The sequence below is a fragment of the Phodopus roborovskii genome, unplaced genomic scaffold (genome assembly GCF_943737965.1).
Source record: "Phodopus roborovskii unplaced genomic scaffold, PHOROB, whole genome shotgun sequence".
Classification (NCBI taxonomy): Eukaryota; Metazoa; Chordata; class Mammalia; order Rodentia; family Cricetidae; genus Phodopus; species Phodopus roborovskii.
Window position 1 is genome coordinate 59,828,263 of NW_026126407.1, and position 17,985 is coordinate 59,846,247.

The 17,985-nt window shown below is 39.4% G+C and overlaps 1 protein-coding gene across 1 annotated transcript in view; it reads left to right on the forward strand.

The window, feature by feature from the left end:
• The window catches only part of Mrtfb (myocardin related transcription factor B), a 127,552-nt gene that overhangs the window by 71,187 nt on the left and 38,380 nt on the right, over positions 1-17,985 (forward strand). The window contains exons 3-5 of the mRNA XM_051181455.1: positions 11,325-11,390; positions 13,002-13,057; positions 15,419-15,494. Coding sequence (XP_051037412.1) covers positions 11,325-11,390; positions 13,002-13,057; positions 15,419-15,494 — 198 coding nt within the window. The remainder of the gene's footprint in view (positions 1-11,324; positions 11,391-13,001; positions 13,058-15,418; positions 15,495-17,985) is intronic.

Sequence of the window (17,985 nt, forward strand, 5' to 3'; positions counted from 1 at the left end):
CAGTTGACTGTGAACAACACATGAGTGTTAGGAACTAAACTAAAGCCTTCTATGAGAGCAACAAGTGTTCTTAACTGCAGAACCATCTCTTAAGCCCCTCACCCATATTTGGTCTGTTTAAATATATAATTCCTTTCTATGGCTAAATAGTACTCCATTTTCAGTATAGATTACTCAGACACCTATGAGTAACACTTAAGTTGTTCAGGGTATAGTTACTGTAAATATGTGTGTACATGTCTGTGAACTCTTTCCATTTCACTTAGGAATAGAATTGCAAGGGTGCACTTGTTTTTAACAAAGGATCCATATACTGAACTTTCAAAAGACTCCAAATGTTTTGATTTTGTGCCCTATCATCTTTTTTGCTGATAGAAATGGCATAGTTCAGAGCCAGTGAGTGACTTGCTAACTGTAGCCTCAGCCTTATTATCTGGAATACTTAAATAATAAATGGCATTGTTTCTCTTTCATCTTTCCAATTGTGCTATGAGCAAGTACTTCATGCTTCCTTCACTGACCTCCCAGCTGACATTCCCATCACCCTTCTTACTTCCAACACTGATCTTTTTTCCTACTTCTCTGAGAAAATATAAGCCATAATCCCAGAACTCAGTGGCTGTCCCAGACCAGAGCCTCCTGCAAATCTAGCCTTCCTGTGATACAGTAACCACTCACAAAGGTTGTCCTTGGGTATCAGCCCCTTCCACAGCTTCTAGGACATACTCTTGTCTGCCCCTTGCTCCTTTGCCTCCTCCAATCTATCTTCTCTGTGTGTGTAAGCAGCAGCACCTGAAGCTCCTGCTTCATTCTTTCTATGATGTCTATGCTTTCTTCTTTCTGAGTCTGGTTCACAAGTACACTTTGACTTGTTGGTTTTCTTGACAGTGGAACCCTGAACTCCTTTGCTTTCTGTTTGTCTCTGCCTCATCAAATTCCTGTAGGTAGCTTCAAATACCACATTGTTCCCAGTCTCTCATACCTGGACCCACAAAGCCAATTGCCACCTGACATTTCTGCTTCCATATCAAATACAAGCTTCCTAAGATCTAGCCTGAGCAACTTACATCTGTAACTGGTCTACCAAATACTCATGCCTGAGATAATCTCAAAATGACTCTGAAGGCACTAAGGAAAATTAGTTGTCAGAGTCCCTGCAGTGGAACATTGGATGGTTCCCCCAAGAACCCTGAGCTTCATCACATCACAGCCCAGCCTGCTATCACAGGCTCTGTGGTCCCAAGGTTCATGCTGTCTGCAGCCCTTCATTCAATGAATGTTTATATTATTTGGCATGAGGTTACCAATTTGGCCTAGTGAATGAAAGCAATCTTAGTTTCTGAGTTTATTAAAACATGGTGGTACACATCATCGAACAGGTGGAAACAGGGTCTTGTGCTTCCTGACACTATATACTGGTATCATCTCTGGATAGCAAAATGATTCTATCAAAATATTATGTCCACTATTAGAAATTTAATCAGGCTAGGTGATGGTGTAATCCCTGTACTCAAGAGGTAGAGGCAGACAGATCTCTGTGAGATGGAGGCCAGACTGGTCTACAGAGGGAGTTTCAAGACATCCAAAGCTACAATAAGAAACACTGTCCCCCCCCCAAAAAAAAAAAAGAAAGAAAAAGAAAGAAAAGAAATAAGAAATTTAATCTACACAATTATCATTAATATTTTTCCAAATGAATGATGTTCTTAACTGCACCTGTTTGTAGTAGCAAGAGACCTTGCTATACAACTACTAAGTTTTTTTTAGAAGAAAAGAGCTAGGTTTCATTTTGTAGGCCAACTCACAAACTATATGACTAATACACTCCTTCCTTGTGTGTTTTCTTTGCATACTTTATATATTCTATTTGCATACTTTATATATTCTATTAATAGAATGTTCACCAGACATTTTCTGAAGCCATGGTGCTCTCACAGTGGTGACAGAAGACAGGAAGTCTGGGCAGAATGGAATAGCTTTCCATAGTTCAACAAATAAATAGGAAACTTTTTTAAAATGTGATACTTGGTATCAACTACTAGCATCACAAGCAGGGCTCTTCCTTTGGAGCCTAGGCTCAGACGAGCTAACTTCTTCCCTGAACTGCAAAATAAACTTTCCCAGCCAAGAAATCTGGAGAAATGTTCAGAGTTAACATCCCATACTGAGCATCAGACAACCTGTGTTCAGTTCCCAGCAACCACATTAGGTGGCACATGGCTGCCTGTAACTCCAGATCCAGAGATATGAGACCTCTGGCCTTGACAGGCACCTTCACATGTAACATGAAGTTCCCACAGCCGTTTCACACCAAATAAACACACAGACACTAACTATATTAATTATGAAATCGTTGGCCGATGACTAGGGCTTCTTATTGACTATCTCTGTCTTAATTATTAGCCCATTTCTATTAATCTAAGTATTTCCACATGGTTTTATCTTACTGCAGAAGGGTCTAAAGCATCCTACCTTTCCAGTCTCACATGGTATCTGCTGTCTGCCTACACTTCCCAGAATTCTCTTCATCTCCTAGTCCCACCTATCCCTGCCTCTATTAACCACATTGTTTTATCCATCAACCAATAAAAGAAACATACACAGAAGGACGTTCCCATCATTCACACCTGTGTACCTACCTACACACGGACACACAATTTAAAATAATAAATTTTGAAATTAAAAATATAAGTGTCGAAATCTGTTAACAATTTTTTTTTTAATTTTGCAGTTTCATGATTGCAGTAATAGTGGAGGTTAAAATATGAAAAGCCATTACCATTTTAAACCTTTTACTTTTAAATATGAATTTTTATTATGTGATTTGCCTATAGCTAATAAAACAATGGTTGAATCCCATTTGGCCACTGAACTGCATGACAGACACAGGTTAGACATGGGCCAACTTGACCCTCTATGACCATGTCCAGAAGATAAAGGAAGTGAGCTGAGCATCTGTGAGCTGTCTGGTTTTGTAGGCCCTCATTTCATCCTACTTAAACAATACATGTTTTTGCCACAGTCAAACCCTTTCACTCTCTTAATTACTCCTTCCTACATCTGTTTTGAAAAAGCTGAAACTAAGATGTGTTCATTGCCCCGCAGTTCCCATCAGTTCCAGGGTGGTATTTCATTTCCGTCTTTGCTTTTGTCCCAGCTTACCCAGTCTTTGCTAGACTGTTCAGGTTTGGGTTTTATTTTCAGGGTTTTTCATCCCTCATGAATCTACAATTTGCCTTACCCTTGGCCTATAATAGCCAGCTGTTCATCACCCTTCCCTCCTCTACCTGTCCTCTTCACACCCCAACGATGCTTCCCAGAAAGTGGCATTTCTGTCTTATTTTGTAATACATAGCCCTCAGGTGTCCCTCACAGTCCCAAAGCCAAAGCAGTGCTTTGTTTTGACTTGCTTGGCTGATACTGTTCACTGTTACTAATATACATGAAAATCACTTTAATCATATCAAATGTAGGAAACATTTCAGTACTGGCCGTTTTAATTTGAAAAGCTAAAATTTTATATTAGTGTCATGTAAGTTATTATATGTAAGGTCTTATGTTATGTATTAATTTTATTACCTTAAACTATTTAAGAAGTAAGGGAAAGTAATAGAAGATACTTTACTGTCAAAACATGACACAAGATTAATCATTAGATGAGCTACCTTTTTTCCATAGTAGTGATTAAAATCAAGTATTTTATTTTATGAAAATAGGATAAGTTCATAACACTTAAATTAACATAACTTGGTTTTTGTTTTGTAACAATTATTAAGTTAAAATCTGAAGATCTTTCTCCTTGCAGAAGGTAATAGGAAAGGCCATGAATGCTAGCCCTGCAGAACATGAGACATGTCACCTTCAAAAGAATAAGTAAATTTTACCTTGATAAAAGGAAGTCATTTGTGGCCTCATTCATCTGCTGTAACTTGAAAATATGATGGTGTGTACACAGACTAGCCCCATTACCTAGCAGTCATGCTGGGTGCAGAGCCCATCGAGGTAACTTTCTGTCTGAAATTTAAATTTTAGGAAATGAGGAATAAAGTTTATGTCCAAAACCCCACCAGAAGATCATTATTGCAAACATTGGAAACAAGTCAAAGATAAATGGTGGCTCTTTAGAGCTGTATGGCATCCCCAGAAGACATACCTGTAGCTGCTAATGTAGTGCTTATCGCTCTGTAGAACATGATGATATGGCAATGTGCAAAGCAAAGAATCACTGTGTCTCTGGTTGTTGGCATCCATGGTTTTCACTTTTAATTGTCTTTCTTTTTCATATCCTTGTTTAATGTGACAAAGGGCTCAGACTAGTTGAGAAAGACAGGAACCATGCATGCATGTGAAATGGACTACACCCTCATCTGCCACCATTGATATGGCCTTTGTCCAACCATTGAGTGTTATACATCTGGAAGTGCACAACATTTGGATTCACACACTGAGATGGAGGCTTTCAAAGGTGCTCTGCTTGTACAGTGTGTCAGCACTTCTTTTTCTTTTTCCATATGAAACAAATGAGTTTAAGGACTCCTCAGGGGACAGGACATTGAAATGCTTTCATCTCTCAAATTTCCAAAAGTAAAGAACCTCTGCAAGCCTTCAAATGTGAATTCAAGTTTACTTTCTTAGCTATGCCTTTTGCTTTATAAACGGTGTAAGCACATTATCAGTGTGGGATTGTTTTCCCACCAGAATTACATTTCACATATTCTTTTCCCCTTTCAGTCATTTACTAATAATGTGCAGGCTATGATGCAGCCCATTACTGCAGTTTGATGTCTGAAAGAGACACAGGATACTGCTCACAGGTACAGTGGACAAACATGAAGCCCTTTCCAGGAAAACAGGCATCTCAGATACCTGTGCCATCATAGGACATTATGGTATGCTGATATGCAGTCTAGGAGGGCAGCTAGGGATACAACTCTACATGGGACTGAGTAATATCCAATGTTCTGGGATTTTTTTCTTTCACATGGATGAGCCAGCCTTGGTTAATGTGGAGACTGCAGGAAGAGGAAGGGGACCTTTCCTGATCAGGACACCTCTGTGATAGAAGAGTCATGTCCTCTTATTCCTTTCACAATCCCTGAAAAACACCAATAAATACACCATGTCCAACCTCTGCCTCCCAGTGTGCTGGCATGTATTCTATGATCATTGCTTTCTACTTAGTTGATGATTAGAGTACTAAAAGGAAGTTTGCTATTTTCTAAAATTATTAGTCTATGCTATGTGGTACTGTATAACTAATATATTCTAAGAATAGCCTTTACCAAATTGTTCCTCACTAGTTGTGTTTAATATGAGCAAATATTTTAAAATTCACCAAGATTTGCAATGTACTGGAGCATCTCTGTTCCCCACCCTCCATACCCAGTGTTCACCAAGCACCACAACTGATCTAAACCCCCTGTCTACCTGAGTCTATGTATTAGATACTATGTGTCCCATACTGTCCACCTTTGGGTATAGACAGAAATTCAAAGAGCTAGGCAAACAGCAGACATAACTCAATACTTCTAAGTCTGCCTCCTCTCCAATCATGTCCTTTCTAATGTCTTTGCTTCAAAATAGTTGCCCCATTAGCAGTTACTGGTACTCCTCCAGCAGTCCCATACAACAGAGGCATGGTGCATTCTCTTACTTTGGGGGAAGGTTATATGGGGAATTTTGAGAGCATTGGTTAAATCATTCCACTCCCTTCAGGCAGAATGACCTATGTTGTACAGAAGGTTGCTTATTTTAGCCATATAGGAAACTGGGTGAAAACACAGGACTTGTGTGTGGTTGTTTTAATAATTGGTAGTTGGTGCCCTTTCTCTGTGGAATGAAAAATGTGTATCTGCCCTCTGCCTCTACTTCCTGGCACACGGTTCTTAAAATAGTTTCCTAGGTGGCAGTTGGAGGGGGTGAGTGAGTATCTTCTGTGAGCTTTGATCTTAGTCCTCAGTTCCTGACACACAGGCTGCTCAGTGTTGCCAGTGATGAGAACATCTGGGGTATGCTAGATGATAGGCAGCTGGGGTTCCTATATGGCTTCTTGATATTATTAGTTCCAGGAAGGCACAGATGGAGTCAGAGAAAAGGTGGAAACCCAGCAGAGGACCCCTCCCTGTGCATCCCTTCCATTGATCTGTTTCTGAATTGTGTCCTTCGAAGTAAAACAGTAGTCATAAATAATGTCCCTTCCTACACTGTATGGAACAGTCAGGAGGAGGGTGCTGTGTATGAATAGCCTCAAGTAGTGACTACTTTTTGAAATTGGGAGAGTCCAGGAAATCATATTTTCACTCTGAGTATATAGGGTGAGATTTGATTAGATTTGTTGGACACCAGTTGCTATCCTCAGAGTGGAGAACAGAGATACTGTGAAAGCCTCTGGATTTGCAGCAGGAGTGTTGGCCCAAGGGAATGCATCAGATGGCATGCATCTGTTCTGTGTCCTAGCCTCACAACAGCAGATACACTGTGCATGTTAGCTTTAGTGATTTCAGTCTTGAGTGACCTGAGGCTTCCTTCCTGTGCTGGTGGGTCCCTGAAGCACCCAGTGTCCAATCAGAAGAGGCTCTGGGAAGCACAAACTTGCTGTACCTCTTGGCTTGCTTATGGAGTAATGCTGATGTATGTCCTGATGTAAATATACAGAAAGTGTAGTGTTCACAGCATGTCTCATAACTACATACTGTATTTGGGGTTTGTTTTTTATGGGAACGTTGTTTCTGTGACCTTTCATTGATGATCCTTGGGGAGAAGGGAAGGGCATCTGTTTACTGCTGGGGCTTCTCCCTGACATGGATCATCTGAGCTGGAGTAACACCTTGATATTTTGTCCTCTCATTCTTTCTTTGGGATTCTCTCTGCTTTGGACACCTTAAGTACTACACAGGGTTAGCCTCTACATTCCTGAAAAATGCTAGTATCTGAAGTGTGCATGCTGTTTAAAGTGTTTTTACTTGGCTTTACTCCCTGTGACAGTTTTATATCAACTGTTTCAGCTCTAAATGCAGTATCAGTGAAACTCTATAGCCCCAAAACAACCCCATCAGATTTCTGTGTTCAGTACTCACAAGAAAGTGTTCATGAGAAACATAGAGCAGTTCAGGGATCTTTGTGCAACCTGAGGCAGGACTCTGCTCTGCAGTCAACACTATCAGGACTGGTCTCTGCGGCACATAGGATCTCCTGCAAATGGAAGACACCAGTATGCTGCATTTTAAGCCTTTGTTTAGCTGGCTCCTCTCCTCACCACGAAGAAACATGCATATTTTGTTTTAGCATGTTGGTAACTTTTATGCAGACCCTTAGTCATCCTAACCATAATTTGAAAATAAAAGCAAAACAACCAAATATAACTAGGAAAAAGGTTTCTGTTTTATACTTGCTATGTTCTTTTTAAAATAGACTTGTTGTCTAAATTGAATATCTAGTGATGCTATAAAAAGAATCTCCTTGAAATATCAAGGGGGATAAATTAATTTTTATTTGGCAAGTTAGATGTCCACATTCCCTAATGTGGGCCTTGATTCTACCAATTCTCACTGTATTAAACAGTGATACCAGCTGATTATAGCTTTCTCAGGACTTGGAGAGTAGGACTCAATGTGCATTATGCAAAGACCATTAAATTCATAACTTAGAAATTTCTCTCTGGCCTAATTTATATGCATTCAGGCATCAATAAAGCTATTTCTTTTAAATCCTTTCCTGGTGAAGTCCTTCCAAACAATCCATTCTTTTCTTTTTTTCTTATTTTACATATTGATCCCAGTTCCCTCTCCTTCCCATCCTCCTATGCCCTCTGACCCTGACCCACACCCCCATCCCATCCCCCATCCATTTTTCAGGGAAGGTGAGGCCTTCCAGATGGATCATCAAAATCTGTCAAGTAATTTGGGGTAGGGCCCCTTGTGTTTCTAGGAAAAGGGAGTATCCCACCATGAGGAATGTGCTCCTGAAGTCCTTTTGTGCACCAGGGATACATCCTGGTTCCACTGTCAGAGGTCCCATAGACTGCCCAGACCTCATAACTAAGACCCATGTTCAGGGGGTCTGTGTTGGCCCTATGCTGGTTTCCCAGCTATTAGTCTGTATAAAATAGGGCTACTGATTTTTTTTTTTTTTTTTTTTTAGTTAATCTTATATCCTGCTACTTTGCTGTAGGTGTTTATCAGCTGTAGGAATTCCTTGGTAGAGTTTTTCTGGTCACTTATGTAAACTATCATATCATGTACAAATAGTGAAAGTTTGACTTCTTCCTTTCCAATTTGTATTCTCTCTGATTTCCTTTTGTTGTCTTATTGTTCTAGCTGGAACTTCAAGCACAATATTGAAGAGATACAGAGAGGGTAGACAACTTTGGCTTGTTCCTGATTTTAGAGGAATCTCATTGAGTTTGTCTCTATTTAGTTTGATGTTTAGTTTGATGTCTGTTGGTTTGCTGTATATTGCTTTTATTATGTTTAGGTTTGTTCCTGTTATTCCTGATCTCTCCAAGACCTTTATCATGAAGGAGTGTTAGATTTTGTCAAAGGCTTTTTCAGCATCTAGTGAGAGCATCATGTGGTTTTTCTTTTTCAGTTTGGTTATGTGGTAGATTACATTGTTGGATTTTCATATGTTGAACCATCCCTGCATCCCAGGGATGAAGCCTACTTGGTCATGGTGAATGATTTCTCTGATGTGTTCTTAGATTTGATTTGCCAGTATTTTACTATTTTTGCATCTATGTTTATGAGAGATATTGGTCTTTAGTTCTCTTTCTTAGTTGTGTTTTTGTGTGGCTTGGGTACCAAGGTAATTGTAACCTCATAAAAAGAATTTGGCATTGACCTTTCTGCTTCCATTGTGTGGAACAATTTGAGAAATATTGGTATTAGCTGTTCTTTGAATCTTTGAATTTCTGGTAGAATTCTGCACTGAAACAATCTGTTCCTAGGCTTTTTTGGGGGGGGGGTGGAAGGCTTTTGATGATTTTTTCTATTTCATTAGTGGTTATAGGTCTATTTAAATTGCTTATCTGTTCTTGATTTAATTCTGGTAAGTGATAGCTACCTAGAAAATTGTCCATTTATTTTAAATTTTCAAATTTTGTGGAGTACAGGTTTTCAAAGTATGACCTGATGATTCACTGGATTTCCTCAGTGTCAGTTGTTATGTCCTCCTTTTCATTTCTGATTTTATTAATTTGCATTCTCTCTCTCTCTCTCTCTCTCTCTCTCTCTCTCTCTCTCTCTCTCTCTCTCTCTCTCTGTCTTTTGGTTAGGTTAGATAAAGGTTTGTCCATCTTGTTGATTTTTCACGAAGAACCAACTCTTTGTTACATTGATTCTTTGTATTGTTCTCTTTGTTTCTACTTTATTGATTTCAGCCCTCAATTTGATTATTTTCTGGCATCTACTCTTCTGGGGTGAGTTTGCTTCTTTTTGATTTAGAACTTTCAGTTAATTCTCTAGTGTGACTATTCTCCAGTTTTTTCATATGGGCACTTAGTGCTATGAACTTGCCTCTTAGCACTGTTTTCAAAGTGTCCCATAAATTTGGGTATGTTGTGTCCTCATTTTCATTGAATTCTCGAAATTCTTTAATTTCTTTCTTTATGCCTTCCTTTACCCAGAAATGATGCAATTGTGCATTGTTCAATTTCCATGAGTTTGTAGGCTTTCTGCAATTTGTGTTGTTGTTGAATTCTAATTTTAAAAGTTTGTGGTTTGATAAGATAAGGGGGTTATTCCAGTTTTTTGTACCTGTAGAGGTTTGCTATATTGCGGATATGTGGTCAATTTTAGAGAAAGTTCCATGTGGAGCTGAGAAGGCGGCATATTCTTTTGTGATTGGATGGAATATTCTATAAATGTCTGTTAAACCCAATTGGGACATAACTTCTGTTAGTTCTTTTGTTTCTTTGTTAAGTTTCTGTCTGTTGGTCCTGTCTAACGGTGAGAGTGGTGTGTTGAAGACTCCCACTATGAGTGTGTGAGGTTTTGTGTGAGATTTGAGTTTTAGTAATGTTTCTTTTACAAATGTGGGTACCTTTGTATTGGGGACATAGATATTCAGAATTGAGACTTCATCTTGATGGGTTTCTCCTGTGATGAATAAGAAATGACCTTCTTTATCTCCTTTGATTTATTGTGGTTTGAAATTTAATTTGTTAGATTTTAGGATAGCTATATCAGCTTGTTTCTTGGGTCCATTTGATTGGAAGATCTTTTCCCAACCCTTTACTCTGAGGTAGTGTATGCTTTTGAAGTGTTTCTTGTATGCAGCAGAAGGATGGATTCTGTCTTCATATCCATCCTGTTAGCCTGTGTCTTTTTACAGGCAGGTTAAGACCATTAATATTGAGGGAAATTAAGGACCATTGATTGTTAATTCTTGTTTGTTTTGGATTTGGTGGTGGTGGTGGTATTATGAGTAGATTTACCCTGCTTTTCTTTTGGCTTCTGGTAAAGTGGGGTTATCTATTGCCTATGTTTTTGTGAGTGTAGTTAACTTCCTCGGGTTGGAGTTTTCCTTCCAGAACTCTGTGGCTATATATTGTATAAATCTGGTTTTATCATGGAATATTTTGTTTTCTCCATATATAGTGATTGAGAGTTTTGCTGGGTATAGTAGTCTGGGCTGGCATCCATGGTCACTTAGTGTTGGTTGAGCATCTATCCAGGACCTTCTGGCTTTCAGAGTTTCCATGGAGAATCAGCTGTTAATTCTGATAGGTCTGCCTTTATATGTTATTTGGTCTTTTTCATTCGCTTCTTGTACTTTCATAAGCATGTCCTTCTTCACATTGGGAAAGTTTTCTTCAATGATTTTGTTGAATTTCTTTACCATTAAGAGAAAAATGTCAAGGAATCTCATATTATTGCTCCAAATGAGATTTCCTTTGAACAAGTTATAATGTATAAGCTATCAGTTTTGCTTCAGTACTTTGTGAAGTATTTAAGTAGGAAATGCCTAGCATTCATCATAAATTTGAATTAACTAAACAAAAAAATGCCGAGTAAATTCAGAAATCATCAAGTAGAGTGTACCAAGTAATGTCTTCTCTCCTCACTCCTTAAGACCTTACCCTACATGTAGTTTTGGATGTCCTGAAACTTACTAAGCAACCTGTCTGGCCTCAGACCTTCAGTGGCCCCTTTGCCTCATCCCCTTGAGAGCTGGGTTTACAGACATGGCCCACACTCAGCTTCCCAACTGACTTCTGTCTTGTTGGATAATGCAGTGAGTGTTTAATAAAGGGTAACAATGTCCTCTTTGGAGTTTTGGGAAATGGGGTTACAGCTGCTGATAAACAAACTCTATACTTTCCACAGTGCTCCAACTGAGGCTGCAACAAAGGAGGACAAGAGAACAACTCGTGGACCAGGGCATCATGCCACGTAAGCCCAGCTCACTGTTGCCTCTGCTGGGTGGGGACCGATGGGCATTCCTGAGGGATGCTTACCTCCTTCCATTCCATCCAGTCATTGCAGTTTCCATGAGGGCTTATCAACAGAGCCAGGTGTCAGCATGGCCCAGCTAAAAAGAACCCTTAGTACTTCTTTAAAAAAAAAAAGATATAGTTTTAAAATGGGCTTGAATTTTACACTAATAAAGAATGCCTTTATGGTACTGTGAAGTTCTTTTTTAAAAGATTTATTTATGTGTTTTATGTATATGAGTGCTCTACTTGCATCTACTCTACATACTCTACTGTGGCATGACAGAATAGGGCATCAGATCCCATTATAGATGGTTGTGAGCCACCGTGTGGTTGCTGGGAATTGAACTCAGGACCTCTGGAAGAGCATCCAATACTCTTAACCTCTGACCCATCTCTCCAGCCCCAATATGAAGCTTTAATGTCTGTTTGAACCTTAAAGTGGTTGAACTGGTAACTCTGATGGTACATTTGAGACCTGTAAGAATAATGTGATGCCACTAACTCATGACCTTCTTCTACCTGAATTTAACTCAAGGTCATTCTCAGTGGTGCTGGGCTATGGTCTACCTAGTTACATGCATCTATCTCAGAGTGCTGTCTACAGTTAGTTTGGGCTTTCTGGCCTGAGTACACTTGTTTCCTTCAAGAGATTTATAAGAATTGATTTTAGGATGTGTATCTAAACTGTTTTCTTTACCTTTAACTATCAACTTTGGGAGTTTTAGGGGGCGGGGGGAATGGTTGCTTTCAATAGGATTGCTTATTTGGACTTTCTAAGAGTTAATTTATTCTACTTTAAAACATTAGAAATTATAGAACATGTGTCTTGTAACTCATTGCTAGCCCAAAAATCATTTATCCTTTAATGAAGATGAGGAATGCTTTTTGCTTGTTGTTAGTTTGTTTTTTAGCAGATTTTTTTTCAATCAGTGAATCTTTATTATAAACTACTTATTGTCAGTCATCTAAGTACCTTAAATCCAGCTGGGGTAGCCTGAAGAAGCCACTTTGATAATCTGTTGGGCATCTCTGCTGCCATAACCCTTCCCCAGCCAGTTAATCAGCAGCATCAGATAAAGATGTTTAAGGTACTGCTGCTAGGTCACAGCTTATGTGGGGAACTGGTCCTCATTGTATATAGCAGGTTTATTAGGGAGACCAAGCAGCCTTAACTGTGCTTTACCACAGAGCTAAGCTGGTTGTGCGTTCTGCATAAACAAGTGCTGTGTGTCTTCAAGTTCAAGTTGCAGGGCTAAATGGACTTTGTCTAGCAGCATATATGGGTACCTAGACAAAGACCTGTGGAAGTCCCTGGGCCTTGGAATGGTCTGGCCTGGCAATTGCATAGTCATTACACATCAGCTCTGTTTGAAATGTCCACTTGTTTTATTAGTGATGTACATAATTTCAGTTGGACAACATTGAAGTCTTTTTATTTGGGGGGAGGGTTCATAAAGGAACTGTAAATATATTAGCACAGATGCATACTGTTGGGGTTAGCAGAGTGGCAAGCTAAGATGTAAGCTCCTGTTTTATGCTATAGAAACCATTGTTTCTTTCCTAACAGCTTTGAAGAGTCCAGCAGCATTCCATGAGCAGATAAAAAGCCTGGAACGAGCCAGAGTAAGTAATTAAAAAAATAAAAACTTTATTTCTCTGCTGTATCCCAAGTGCCAGTACTCCTAAATATATTGATGCAGAACATTTTACATTATCTTCAAGATATGTTGTGTAGATAGCATGGATTCTGGGGTAGCTTGATCTTTAGAGGCTTATAGAAAGTGAATGACAATTCAATTTTGTTCTTTTAAAATCAGTAGCTCTGCCAGAAGAGACGTTCAGTCAGTAGAGTGTTTGCCACAGGGCTGAGTTTAACCCCTAACCCTATATAGACCAAGTCTGGGTCACTTACTCACACTTATAGTAACCCCAGCCCCAAAGAGGCTGAGTCTCACTGATCAGCTGGACTAACCAGCTGGGTGAGCTCCCCGACATCAGCCTCTGTCCTCTGTATGCACATGCACACATATGTGCACATGTATGTGCATTACTCTACATGCACACACACCACACATTCTACATGTATATGCTCACACATGTACACATGTGTATGTATTGCCCCACACATACCCGTAAAATAAAAAGCAAAATGAGACAGTAATTGTCTTGGTTAGGGTTTCTATTGTTGTGAAGAGACACCATGAATATGACAACTTTTACAAAGGAAAATGTTTTATTGGGGCTGGCTTACAGTTCAGAAGTCCATTATCATGGTGGAGCGTGGTGGCATGCAGGAAGACATGGTGCTGGAAAAGTAGCTGCTTGATCTATATAGGCAACAGGAAGTAGACTGTCACTGGGAATACTTTGAGCAAAGAAGACCTCAAAACCCACCCTCACCCTCTAAGGCCATACGTACTCCAACAAAGCCACACCTGAAAGTGCTACTCCCTTTAAGGGCTATTTTCTTTCAAACTATCACAGTAACTGAGGAGAAATTGAAAAAAGATACCTAATAGCAGCCTTTGTTCTTTTCGTGCACATGCTCACACATGTACACATGCAATACATTACCCCACATTTTATATGTACATATGCACATACATTAACCCCACATCCTATATGCACATGCTCACACATGTACACATGTACATGCATTACCCCCCACACACATTCTTTTTGCATTATCACTCCCACTCTACATGGACATTCTCACACATATACACATGTGTATGCATTACTCACACACACACACACACACACACACACACACACCCATAAAATAAGAAATAAAATAAAAGTAACTAGTTCCTTTGTTTTCAGGGCTATGCTAACTAGCTTCTTATTAACTTGACACGAGCTAGAATCATCTGAGAAGAGGCATCAATTGAGAAAATGCCCCCACCAGATTGCAAGCCTATAGGGCATTTACTTGACTGATGACTGAATTAGGGGCCCCAGCCCATCAAACCTGGGCTGGTAGTCCTGTCCTGGGTTTTATAAGAAACCAGGCTAGGGCAAGACCAGAATGTAACAGATCGACTGAGCAATAGCCTCTGCTGTTTGTTAGCTCTGCAGAGGGGCAAGGAATTTAAGTGCTTCTGGTCGTTAGGTCCTTGGCCAATTTTCCTGTGAGTCTATCACTGTTCATATGCCTAAGGATTAAGAATACAGCTAAATACAGAACATGCTATGTTCAACTATGTTCTTTTCTTTCTTCCTTTCCTCCTCCTCCTCCTTCTTTTGTTGTTGTTGTTATTGTTGTTATTATTGTTGTTTGTTTTTTTTTATTTTGGTATTTCAAGACAAGGTTTCTCTGTGTAACAGTCCTAGCTATTCTGGAACCCACTCTATATAGACCAGGGTAGTCTAGAACTCACAGAGTTCCAAGTTCTGGGATTAAAGCCATGAGCTACCACCACCTGGCTCAAATGTGTTCTTGAAAATGGTTCTTTTGTGGCCACATGTCACATGGGTACTCAGTGCCATTAAGCACATACTTTCTGTTTTGCCTGGGGGTGGGATTAAAATAAGAATATTATAAAAATTCCTTTACACTTTTCCAAGAATGCAATAAAGACCCATTGCTTGAGTGGTGAGTGCAGTTTTAGAGCCTCTGTGAAGATTATGAAATCAAATAAAATATATTATTATTTTTAAGAATTTTATCAATAAATTTCTCCTTTTCTACAGTATTTATTTTAAATAAAATCTTATGTTTATTCAAAGCTCACCTTAAAAAAATTGAGCTATTCTCAATTTCACCATAAAACTCTATAAAGTAATTATTTTGCACTAATGCATATCAACCCCTGGATAGTACTGAAGGCTACACTGCTGAGGCCATGTGCTAGGTGATAGATCCCCTAGGCATTGATGTCTAGTTACTCTCTCAAAGATACAACAAAAATGGCATATAATTGATTTTTGGAGAAAATCTAATATGACAATAAATCATAAACAATACTTTTTTTTTCTTTAAAGACTGAAAACTTCCTGAAGCACAAGATCCGGAGTCGCCCTGATCGCTCTGAGTTGGTCAGGATGCACATTTTAGAAGGTAAGGGGTTTATTGCTGCTGGCTTGGCTGCATTTCTTTAAGTAGAAAAGTGAGATGTCTGCCATTTCTGTTTGTTACTATTTTAATACCTTTACACCCCATGGGCTGACATCCTCCAAATTGGATAGCACCATGAAGACTCAAAACTTGACATCCTGGAGCAATCACTTGATGAGCTGGCTTTTCTACCAGCTGGTTCCCAAGTTTCACTTGTACTTTCCTGGAAGGACATTTTTGGTCCATAGAACTTCTCTATCATGAGAGAGACATGTGTCATTAAATCAGTATACACAATAATTACACATCTAGCTCCAGATTTTTGACTGCTTGAATCTCATTGATACTTATCTGAAATAATTCCCACATATGTCACTACTCCTCTTTGTCACTTACAATGGTTTTGACCTGACCATCACTGATTACCTCTGAATGATGTAGTGTCATCCCTTGGAGGCAAAACAATGTCATTCTGAAATTGAGTCTGGAAACACCACAGACATTTAGAGACAGTGGTAGGGCAGAAAGAGCCTTTTCTCTCTGAGCCCAGTGACAGGGTTAGGATGATCTTTACATGCAGGATAGCACCCTGGTAGCCAGAGATGCAGTTATTCAGGAGACCGTGCATCCACTGGCCCGATGCTAGCTACCAAGGGCCCAATAATGAACAACATAAAGCTACCTACCTTCCTGCGTCATGTGCTTCAGGGGCAGAGACAGACAGAGAACAACTAGACAGCTCTGACTGAGAAAGAACGCGGGCTAATAACTGTGTTAGAATGTGCTTTGAAGATACTGGCTTTGGCTGACCTGAAGAGTGTGTTCTCCTGTATGTGTCTTTCTTGGTCCCATGTGGGAGATGGGAGATGTATGCCTTTCTCCACCATGGGTTGTGTTCTCAGAAGTTCCCTGAACTGAAAACATTACCAGAGATTCAGGGTTAGGATAGAGCAGTGCATATCTCAGGAACCATTGACTTCAGCAAGACCTCCACTAAATAACAAAATAAAGAACATGTGTGCATCTGTGTTTATATAATGCTGTCTATATTTGCTTCTGGCTCTAGAAGATGTTGTTAATAGAATTAAAATAAAAAGAAATAAATACACTCAATTTTTTTCTTTTATAAAAGGCAGAAAGGATAAAAGGCAGAAAAGCTAAGAGAATAGAGAAATAGCTCAGCAGTCAAGAGCATGTAGTCTTGCTCTTGTAGAACACACTGCTTAGTCGGAACACCCATGTCAAGCAGCTCACACCTCCTGTAACTCCAGCTCTAAGGGGTCTGTTGCCTTCTTCTAGCCTCCATGGACACCAAGCACACACATGGTACACATATACACATGCAAGCTAAACATTCATACTTATTTTTTAATATAAGAGTATATATTAAACATGCATTCTCAACTTCAAATCTGAGGAATGAGAAGGAATATATCATCTTTAATTTTTTAATTGCCTTAAAACCATATTTTGACTAATTTGACAATTTAATTGAATTGGGTATTTAGCAGGTTAGAGTGTAAATTGTCTTCCAATATTCAACAGCAAAAATTGAGCTTCAGCTTCATGGAGTTAAGGAGGAAGCAAGACAGACAGAAGCACACAAACATACCAGGCTGAGCTTATTGCTTTGGGAAGATTTTCCTTGCAGGTGTATTGTTGCTGTCACTTCAGTAGTGTTAATGGGAGAAGGGAGAAAGACTGAAAATCTCACCTACTTTGAGATTCACAGAAGCATTGAAAATTGTCAATGTGATTAGCTGTCTGGTACAGTTCTGGGTGCTTCATCTCATAGAGCTCAGAGTCAACTCAGAATTGGGATGATAGTATATCACTTATTTTTAAATCAACAAAACATGGCTCAAGACAAGAGGAGGAGATGTCAGTGACTTATCCCAAGTGACAACTGACAGGACAAAGCAGACACATTGGGAGAGCTACAGTGGCTTCATGTCTGTTATAGCCACTATGTCTTTTTAAGGGTATGAGCTGTTGGTTCTGTGCACCGCAATCTCTGTACAAAATGAGGTTTTTGTCCCAAAATAAGCTCAAATTCTTAATTATGGTAACTGACCCAAGATACAGTCAACCCAAGAATATTAATCATAGCTCTTCCCAATGAAGAAAGGACAGAAACTTCTAAGATTTACTGGATCCTTTTCAAGGAACTGCCTCTCTAGTGAAGCCAAATGAGAACCATCAATTTCTAGAGCTCTGGGCCACACATGTCTTCATGCTGTTTCTCTCTGGTACCTGGTAAATGTGGTCTAAACAAATGTGATCTCCTGTAAGCAAATGGTGGCAGTTTCCATTTCCAGCTTCAGTTCATGACCATTCAACCCTGGGGCCTCCATATTGCATAGAAAGGTAGCTGCCCCACTCTCAGAAAAACAAAAATCTGCCACACTTTCTCAGCAGTCACTTTCTCCTTCCAGAGTTTAACTTTCTTCAAGTAGTTTAGTTCAGTTATTTGCCCTGATAGATGCCATGATTA